Source organism: Manis javanica, chromosome X, assembly GCF_040802235.1.
Source record: "Manis javanica isolate MJ-LG chromosome X, MJ_LKY, whole genome shotgun sequence".
Lineage (NCBI taxonomy): Eukaryota > Metazoa > Chordata > Mammalia > Pholidota > Manidae > Manis > Manis javanica.
This window is the reverse complement of record NC_133174.1, coordinates 29,100,151-29,110,352: the sequence shown is the minus strand read 5'-3', so window position 1 is coordinate 29,110,352 and position 10,202 is coordinate 29,100,151. Positions and strand designations below refer to the sequence as shown.

At 44.8% G+C, this 10,202-nt stretch overlaps 1 protein-coding gene across 1 annotated transcript; it reads left to right on the top strand.

Annotated features, from left to right (window-relative positions):
- Positions 1-5,708: 5,708 nt before the first annotated feature.
- Positions 5,709-10,202, top strand: LOC108385715 (melanoma-associated antigen B16-like). The gene is made up of 3 exons (XM_036992185.2): positions 5,709-5,785; positions 6,829-6,905; positions 8,756-10,202. The coding sequence occupies exon 3, from the start codon at positions 8,786-8,788 to the stop codon at positions 9,830-9,832; it is 1,047 nt and encodes a 348-aa protein (XP_036848080.1). The 5' UTR covers positions 5,709-5,785; positions 6,829-6,905; positions 8,756-8,785; the 3' UTR covers positions 9,833-10,202.

Sequence of the window (10,202 nt, the reverse complement as noted above, 5' to 3'; positions counted from 1 at the left end):
ATTCGGTTTTCTATTATTTTGTTGAGTGTTTTTGCATCTATGTTTACCAGCGATATTGGTCTGTAGTTTTCTTTTCTTGTGGTGTCTTTGCCTAGTTTTGGTATTAGAGTGGTGCTGGCTTCATTGAATGAGTTTGGAATTATTACCTCCTCTTCTATTTTTTGAAAAACGGTAAGGAGAATGGGTATTATGTCTTCTCTAAATGTCTGATAAAATTTAGTGGTGAATACATCTGGTTTAGGGATTTTGTTGTTGGGTAGTATTTTGATTATTGATTCAATTTCATCACAGGCACTGGGGAATAGATCTTGCACATATCTTTTAGGGGCACGCAATTCAATCCACTACACTAGAGTTCCTAGGGGTCAGACTACTCAGGACAACAAGAGCCCTAAGCATTCCTAGAACAGTGCCCTTAAAGAAACTCAGAGAGGTGGTCTTTATTGTAGATGAGGAGGTGTCTCCCTGTTGCAGACAAGCATAACCTCTCATCCTGTCTCTTCCAGTGGGCATTAGCTATTTCCCTGCCCACACTTCTGCCTAACATCCCTGACTATGCCTTGGGGTCAGAGGAATAAGCAGAATGCTTGTGAAATACACCACAAGGCCCAAGATGAGACACCCCCACCCATCCTATTTTGGGGGCTACTTCCCCAGAGCTCCCCTGTTGCTGACATTGCCCAGAAACCTCAGAGCACCATAAGCACTACCACTGCTTTGCAGGCATGCTGCGCATGAGATCAGACGAAGGTGCCAAGAGCCAAGACCAGGAAAAGGCAAGACCTCTGAGGCTTCACTCTCAATTAAGAGCTCACACAGAGGCCTTCTAATGAGGAAGAACGCCACTCCTGTTGCACAAGTAGAAAATGAAACACCCATTACAAAAGTAGGCATGCTGAAGATTGTCAACACAAGTACAAGCACCACTTCCCTGAGATCCTCAGGACAACCTCTAAGTACGTGGTGCTGATCTTTGGCATTCATGTTAAAGAAGCTGACCTCAGAAGTTTGCCAGACACTGTCTGAGTGGTTAACAGAGGCCAGACCCTCAGTTGTTTTATCTTAGAGTTGAGAGACTAAGACTGGAATGAAAAACTGATGATAACTGTTTGGTATTTTAGGTAAAGCAGAGAGGATCTCCACCTGTGGCAGTAATGTTAGGAGGCCTGTACTCTTGCCCAGTGCAGGTGAACCCAGTACACAGACTAGGTGTTTTATGTGTATCTTGTCCAGAGAGTTTCTGAGAAATAAGTTTGATACTCTGTTCAGGTAAGATGTGAAGACACTCAGCTGGGACTCTGTCGTGGGCTGAGAGGCAGAGCCTGCTCCTTTCCAAGGGGCATTTGCATTAGGTTACCTTGAATATTCTTTCATAAATCTATGAGGCCTAGGTTTCTGCTTGTAGTAGAATGAATGAAAATAGGGGTGAATGAAAATAAGGGTGGTTTCGATGGAAAGGTAGCTGGGAGGGACTGGATGAGATGGATCTTCACACGAATTTTAGGAGTTCTGAGCTGCATCAAAATGGAAAGAGACTCTCTAACAGTGAAATAGTATGTTTTCACATGGGGAAAATTGATGGAGTTTTATTTGCGAAGCAACGGCTTGGTTGATTTGCTATTGCATGTTCTATAATACTTCATGATCTCTGAGACAATCATTCATAAACTATTCATGAATGATCTAATACATGTCAGGCACTGTGATATGTGCTTTACATATATTACATACATTCCAACTGTCCTAGAAGACAGGGCTTATCCAACCTATTTACCAGATGAAGAGCCTGAGGCTTATAAAGTTTGGTAATGGAGCAGAGTTCACAGGGCTAGGGGTGCGACGCAGTTGGGACTAGATCCCTGGTCTGAATTCTACTAGAGTCAAGTGTTTCACATCATCTCTTCATAAAAATACTGCTCTTCCCCCACTTCTCTGCAATCATATATAAGTGGGTCTGTTTTGGGAAACTCTATTTGGTTATTTTGGTCTGTTTATGCCACAAGCTCTTGATTACTATGGATTTTTTGTAATTCTTAATATCTAGTGGAATAAGCTATATTTTCTCAAGGGGATATTAGATATGTTTGGCCATTTGCAAGTCAATTTAAATTTTATAACCAGTTTTCAAATTTCAAACACACATACACATATACACAGATATCCACATACAAACATTTGGGACTTCATTTATAGGAGTAGAACTACAAGTATCTGTATACTGGGGACAATTAACATGGTCATAATATTGAATCTTCTATCTACATACAGACATTTCTTTATTTAGCTGGGCCCTCATTACTGTCTCTAAATAATATCAGTTTATTTTTTCCCTTGAGTTGATACATTTGTAGACTTTTATTTACTTATAGATATCCGGTACTGTTATGTTATTTACAAGTTATATTTTGTTTAATTTCACTTTCCCACTTTTTGTTGCCACCAATTAGTATTTTTGCAGATTAATACTATACCCATCAACCTTTTTAAACACTTTTATTGACCTGATAATTTTTCATTAATATGTAGATTTTCTTCACATACATTCTAATAATCTCTTAATGGTGCTAGCTTTATTTTCCAATCCTAATCACTTTGATTTCTTCTCTTTCCGTTACTTCCTGTGTATTATCTTCGTTAAAACACTGATAAAAATGGTGATAGGCATCCTCATCTCCTTCCCAGTTTTAAAGTAAAAGCTCTCAGTGATTCAATATTAAATACACTATTTACTGTAGGGTTGTGTAGATACCATTTATCTAGTGTGATCCTTTTTTTTATGAATGAGTGCTGATTTTGGTAAGCCATTTTAAGAATTCAGGTATGATTTCATCATTTAATCTGTTAATGTGATATTCCCTTCTCTTATGTATGTATGAAAATTTTCAGAGTAAAAATTTTAAAAGTAGGGTTCTAATCCATAGCACTAGAATGTATTAAGTGTGTGAGATGGTTTTAGTCACATTTTTTTAAATGTGGATATCAAAATCTTCCACTGTAATTCTTATTAAAATCCAGTTATTTCCCCCAGTTCTCTGCAGTAGCTAAGTTAATAAATCAGGAGATGATAGATAGTCTGTTTTGGAACATGCTATTCAGTTATTTTGGTCTATTTGCCTACATACACATCTATACTACAAACTCTTATTACTGTAGTGTTTTTGTAATTCTTATTGTCATATCTTCTCTTTCTTTCTCAAGACTATATTAGTTATTCAAAGCCATTTGCAAGTCAATCTAAATTTTGAACTACCTCATCAAGATTCACACACATGCACATGTACATAAACGGTCACACACAAAAATCATGGCTTTATTGAAGAGGATGGATTGTGTTTCTTTGTACATTAAATTTGGAGTGAATTAACATGTTTATTCTATGAAATCTTCAATCTAAAACCATACAGTACTTCTCCATTTAGTTGCTTGAATTTCAATAAATAGCTGTATAATTTTTTCCACAGAGTTCTTATGCTTTTTATTATACGTATTATTAGGAAACAGGTATTTATTATGGTATTTTGCAAGGTATGCCTTATTTAATTTCATCTTCGCATGTATGTGGATACAGAAAAAAGTGCATTTTTGTATATTGACACTACACCCAATTTTATTTAATAACATTTTTATTGATTTAATAGTTATTCTTCAGGTTTTCCTCATATACATTTTATTCATGTTTAATTATACTAGCACTGTTCCTTACTTCCCAATTCCTACCTTTTTCATTACTTCTGTTTCCCATTACTTTTCTATGTAATATCTTTATTAGAATGTACAATAAAATGGTGGTAGCAAGCATTTTGTCTATTTCTCAATATTAAAAGGATTCAAGGTTTCCACATAAGCTGATTTTTACTCTAGGGTTTATTAGAGATGTCCTCTAATCTACTTTTAGAACATGAATCTACTTTTTGATCATGAATGAAAGACGAGTATTTTTATGAAACACTTTTCTCTATCAAGTTAGGTAGGATTTTTCTCACTTGGTCTGTTGAAGTGCTATGGGAGTCGTTGACCTATTCGTCCTCAGATCTATCCATTCTTCACCCTTAGGCTGCCTTGTGCTCTTCTATACAGGGTCTGACCTCCAATTCCTAGTCTAGCCAATATGAAGACACCAACTCAGTTCAACCAACAGAAGAAACCAGAGGAGATTAGACCCCAGGAGGATGGGAATTCTCCCTGGTTTTCTCTTCCTCTTTGGTTCAAGCGGCTTCTGCTTTAATTGCTACATCTTCTCTTGATTCCAGCCCAACCAGATTAGCCCACAATAGTATCAGATTCTGTCAGCACAGAAATCTATTCTCCAGTAACACTGTTCCCTCTATTTGTCCTTCTAGGCTGGATGTGAACCTGACTTCATAAATTGTTAAGCATTGGTCTTTCTGACATTCCTGATTGGCTTCTATATCGCTTGTACAACCACTTTCCTGAACTGAAAGCCTTCTCTGACTGATATATTTAGACCCACCAAATAATCGTTACTTGTTCGAGTTGGCAGATTATATTCACTGAGTTCTTATTATGACTCTGTCCTTGAATAACAAAGAAAACTCAACTGTCACTACCATTAATTTCACTAGATAACATCTCCACTCTAGTTAATATCCAAAACAAGACAAAGTTAAAAAAGTAGTCCTGGAAACCTCATCAAAATTAAACTTTCTCAAGAAATTTTTGAGAACTTTCATACACCATTCTCAAGAAACTTTTCTCCACTCAGTAATATTTATATATACATGGTCCAAATTTTAATGGTGTGAATAATATGCTCTATAGCACAAATTCTGTGAAATGGAGCAGGTGGATTTAGGGCGTATACATAAACATATTTATAAAAAAATGACATTCATGAAATATCCAACATGTCAAACCCCAGAAAAAAATGTAAGTATAAGAACGAATAAGGTAACATATAATGGAGATAAAAGTAAAATTTAAGAGTTAGAAAACAGTAGAGAGAGTTCAAAAGAGCCAGTTTCTCAAAAAGACCTTAATGGGAAATAATTTATGTAAGTATTAACAAGTAGCAAAGAATAGAATAAAAATAAGTGGTATGAGTTAAATACTACTATATAAAATAGGTGCAGTAGAGATTTAAACACTATAAGAGAACACCAAAATACACTGTAACAATGCCTCAGGATAAACGAATGGCAGACAAGGGAAGAGTTTCTCCTATACAAGATTTTCAGGTGATGCATCGGAAAGAAATGAGAGAATTACCATTCTACAGCCCTTAAATGAAGGACGATCATAATTATCACAGTACCACGATTAGCGAAAAGGAAGAAACACTGACAGTCGGTGTCTCCTAATGGAAGTAGCGAGCATTGCCTCTGGACCGGTCTTGCAAAGAGCAAACCTACTGAGCAAAAAAGTGCAAGTCTGATCGGGTTCTCAGTGACATGAGGAGCTTGGCGTAACACGCATGACCTGGAATCACCAGAGGGAGGCGTGCCGGACTTCCGACCTCTGACCGGAACAAGTCAAAGCGAGAACTGTAAATTGGGGCTGGCAGTGACCTCCACCTGGAATCACCAGAGGGAGGCGTGCTGGGCTTCCGACCTCTGACCGGCACAAGTCAAAGCGAGAACTGTGAGTTGGGGTTGGCAGTGACCTCCACGGAGAAGCTGTCATTGGCTGAGCTCCACCCATGCTGGAGACGCTAACCGGATGTGACGTCCCTGACTTCCTCTTCCAGACCATGGAGGCAGTGAGCACCTGCGTCTCGGGCACGTGGATGCATCAGTAGAGAGGAGTCTGCAGTGCTGCCAGGCATCAGGTGAGGCTCGAAATAATTTCTGAGGAGACCATCCACCACAGAAAAGTGAGGCCCACTAGATAAGAGCCCCTCGCCTCCCCTGGGAGGCCGCGGTTCGGCTGGGAGGCTGACCTACCACGCACTTCTAACTTGGTAGTGTTTGGCTTGGACCTGTGTGGTGCCATGCTGAGGCTCACCCGACTGGCCAGCGGCTGAAAAAAGGCCTCAGTGAGTCCTGAGGGGCCCACCCATGGTAGTTAGTGGTGGACCCAGCGGGCCTCGGCTGTGGGTCAGCCCTGGGTTGTTGGGTCTGGGCGGCTGGGAGTGCTCCTCACTGCATTGCACCTGTTGAGTGTGAGAGTGATGAGGCCTTAGTGTGAGATGGGCTGTGTCCTGTGAGTAAAGGAACACGTCTAGGGCCCTGCAGGAGTCCCGGTGAGACCCTGAGTGAATTCTTAGCATTTCACCAACTTCAGGATGGAGCCTTGGGCACAGCATGTACATCTCCCCATGTCTTGTGCACGAGGCATCTCCTCACTGGCTTTGGGTTTTTTTTCGGAGATTCGGGACCTTGCCTGGAAGGCAGGGCCTCTGGTAAGAGATGGCAGTGGTGAACATTACCAATATTATAACCAACCAAGAAAAAGGCCCAGTTAATGCAATGGAGTAGACTAGTCAAGTCAGCAGAAGACTTGGGCTCTGGCGGGTTTCATTGTGTTGTGTCTGAAGGGCAGACTCAGCACATCAAAGTGCCATCTCACTGGTCACAGGGAACCCTTGGGAGACACTGAGCAGTGATAGCCAGGTGGGATACCCAGTCAGTCCTCCGTGGTGTTCACAGGCAAGTGAGGACTTCTTGTGAGTGGGTGAACTCGGGTGAGAAGGCCGAGTCCCAGGCCAGGGCAGGATTCGAGTTGAGGGCCCCGAGGTGGGACCATCCATACCCCACGCTCCGCAACAGAGGGTCACCATGAAGTTCTTCTTGTCTCCTGGGTGAACCCTGGCAGGTCGTTGAGAGAGGTGACCAGTTTCTGAGAACTTCATGTCATCCTTTGTGGTTTCAGGGAGGTGTGAGCCTTGGTCTTAGGGGGTGAAGTTGTGTCATCAGAAGGAGGAACCCTGGGAGTTCAAAACATTCCAGGTAAGGACCCAGAGTTGGGACTGAAGGGACCACCCTCCCAGAAAAAAGGTGACCCCACAGGGTCCACCCATGTCGTCACTCCTGGGAGGCCATGTCCTGACTGGTTATCCAGGAGAAAGGACCCCTCACTTCCTCCGCAGTGGTCACAGGGACGTGAGTGCTGGCTGTAAGGAGTGAACCACAGGTCAGAAGAGGAGGGCCGGGAACCGACATGCAGACATTGTGGGAGGACTGAGGGGACTCCCACTCTCATACAGGTGGGAACTAGCATGCTCTTCTCTGCCTGTGTGTTGAGTCCTTGCAAGCCTGAGTTGGGAGTGGTCGTAATTCTCACACTCTCCCTTCATCTTCAGGGGGCTCAGGGAAGGAACGTGTTTGTCTCAGTGGCTGCCTCAGGTTCACTTAGGAGAAAGTGCACAGGGGGTTCCAGAGGCTAGGTAAAGACACAGAATTAGAACTGAGGTCATCAGCCACCCTATGACAGAGGGACATGGCTCTTTTCATGTGAGGGAGCAACTGTGGGTCAGCAGAGGTGACAAGTCTCACACTTGATCAAGTCCCAAGGCACAGACCTTGATCAAGCGGGGATTTGACCATCCTTCTGAGTAGAGGGGGGATCCTGTGATACCTGCCCTGGCCCTATAGTCATACCCTGGGACATCCCAGACAAGGATGGTCAGAAGTCTTAACAGCTCTCTTTTTGCCCTGGGGTCCTAGGGAGGTGGCAGTCTTGGTGTGAAGGGGCAGGTTCAGATGAGCGATGGATGGTGACCAGGCAGTGCCGGTTATATATGAAGACACAGGGTAGGGACTGAAAGGGATCCATGCCAGAGCACAGGGCCCTCAGGGAGCTGCAGTACCTTGATCAGCGCAGGGAACTCTGGACGCATGCCACAGGACAAGACCACTCTCTTCCTTGTTGGGGTTTCAGACAGGTGCCTCTGTCACCTGAGGTCAAGGAAGGAAGGAGTCCAGAGCCTGTCAGTAGTCAGGGTAAGGACCCTGAGTGAGGTCCCAAGGGTCCACCCACCCCACCAGAGAATGAGCTGCACAGTGTCTCCCTCCTACTCATAGACCAGGGAAGCCCCAGTGGAGTGAGGATCCCAGGGAATCCAGCCTGGAACTATTGTCCATGCTGAGAGGCTCTGGGCAAGGCTGTCAGGTGGTTGGGACCCGTCCAGATCTCAGGAGGGAGAGGCTTTATCTGTGCCTGGGCCGTGTTAGGTCCACCAGAGAAGAGACCCCAGGACTTGCCTGGACTTCACGTAAGGCAGCTTGAGTGAGAACTGGGTTGGAGCAGGGGAGGGGGTGACCTCGGACACCAGTGCAGATGGTGGGCGGGGCATCTAGCTCCTACTGTCAGTCCTGGGAAAGCCCCGGTAGTGTTTCTGGGGGAGGTACCTCCACACTTCCTCCTCAGTTGACTTCAGGAGATGTGACATGGTCTTAGGGGGACAGCCTCCTCTTAGCATGGGGAGAGTGGACCAGGCCCTAAGAATTGCCCAGGTAATGAACCTGAGAGACAACTGACGGGACCTCGCTCCTCAGGGCTGCGATGGCTCTCCAGAGCCCCAGCCCACCTGCCTAGCTGCAGATTGTGGAGAATTCCCAGCCTGGTTTGCCTGACTGCACACTCGGAAGCATTCAGCCCTCCCCTCCATGCTCTTGGGGGATATGGCAACCGGGAGGTGAGGAGACCTGGGGGTCCTGTGGCTGTATTGTCAGAGGTCCGTTGGGTGGTGGCTTAAGCAAAGCCTCCGGCCACAGTTGCATTTGCCAACTGAGGCCATTCACCTCTGCCTTCCCTCTCTTCAGCAGTGATTCCTCATTGCCCTCCTTCCTATCCACAGTCCTACCTGCTGCCACCCGCAAGAGCCGTCATGTCTCTGTATCAGAAGAATCCACAACGCTCACGGCGTCAACGCCTTCAGACCCGCAGTGAGACCCAGGGCCTGCAAGCTGCACAGATGTCCGAGGCACTGGTGAACACCCGTGTGTCTTCACCTCCTCTAATGCCTGGCAGTTTGAAGGGAGCTCCTGCTGCTGGTGTTCCCAGCACTCGTGAGGGTGCTCAGGGTTTCCTGTCATTTCCTGTTGCCATCATGGCCACCTCATCAAGCAGATCGGGTGTGCGCTTCAGTGGCCACAGGGAGGTGGAGAGCACTGCCCAGGCTGCCCCACCGCCCGCAGAATTGCCCTTAGATCCTATAGATATGTTAGTGACTATTTTGGTGGGTTATATGCTGAAGAAGTATTGCATCAAGGAGACTATAACAATGGAAGATATTTTCAAGGTTGTCTCTCCAGTATGCAATGAACACTTCTGTGTAATCTTTGCGAATGCCTGCCAGCGCCTGCAGGTGGTCTTTGGCCTGGATCTGAAGGCAGTGGATCCCCCCAACCACCGCTATGAGCTAGTCATCAGCATGGGCCTCACATATGATGGGATGCTGTCTGGCAAAGAGCGCGTGCCCAAGACAGGTGTCCTGATCGTTGTCCTGGGTGTGATCCTCATGAAGGGCAATCGTGCTACCGAAAGGGAAGTATGGCGAATTCTGAATGCGATGGGCATGCATGCCGGGAGAGTGAACCCCTTTTTCGGGGAGCCGCGGAAGCTCATCACCAACGATCTCGTGAAGGAAAAATACCTGGAGTACCGGCAGGTGGCCAACAGTGATCCTGCCCAATTTGAGTTCCTGTGGGGCCCCAGAGCCTATGCTGAAACCACCAAAATTAAAGTCTTGCAGTTCCTGGCCGGGGTTAATGGGGTTGAGCCGAGTGCTTTCCGATCTCAGTATGAGGATGCTTTGCAAGATGAGGAAAAGAAGGCCCTAGCTACCATGTCAGCCTCAGCTGCCTCCCTTCTGGGGCCCCTGTTAGTTCTAGTGCCAAGTCTAATCATTCCTCTTGTCCCTAATCATGCCTGAGGCAGGTTCCTCAGTTTGTTTTTCAAAGGCCATTTAGAGTTCAAAGAATTGAGGTCTGAGGTAGGGCTGAAAGGAGCACAGGATGTATGCCTTTGTGTTCCTCCTTTATATGTGTAACGTGCAAATGTGTTCTTTTATTTGTGAAGTCTGTATTATTCAAATACCATTTCTTTCAGTACAGATTCAGTTAACTTCAAAACCTCCAACTTTAGCCATGATATTGGTCACACATTTAAGGCTATTATGATGAAAAGAGAGAGAAGAATACTGGAGAGAGGTTCAAATCTCAGCTTTCTCAGCTTTTTAAGTTCTTGTTGCTTAAAATTAAAAGATACCTACATAGTTTTGCTGAGAATGTGTAAGAAATAAA

What these genes read in the sequence shown, in the direction of transcription:
- LOC108385715 (XM_036992185.2), top strand. Translation starts at nt 8,786, where the DNA reads ATGTCTCTGTATCAGAAGAATCCACAACGCTCACGGCGTCAACGCCTT.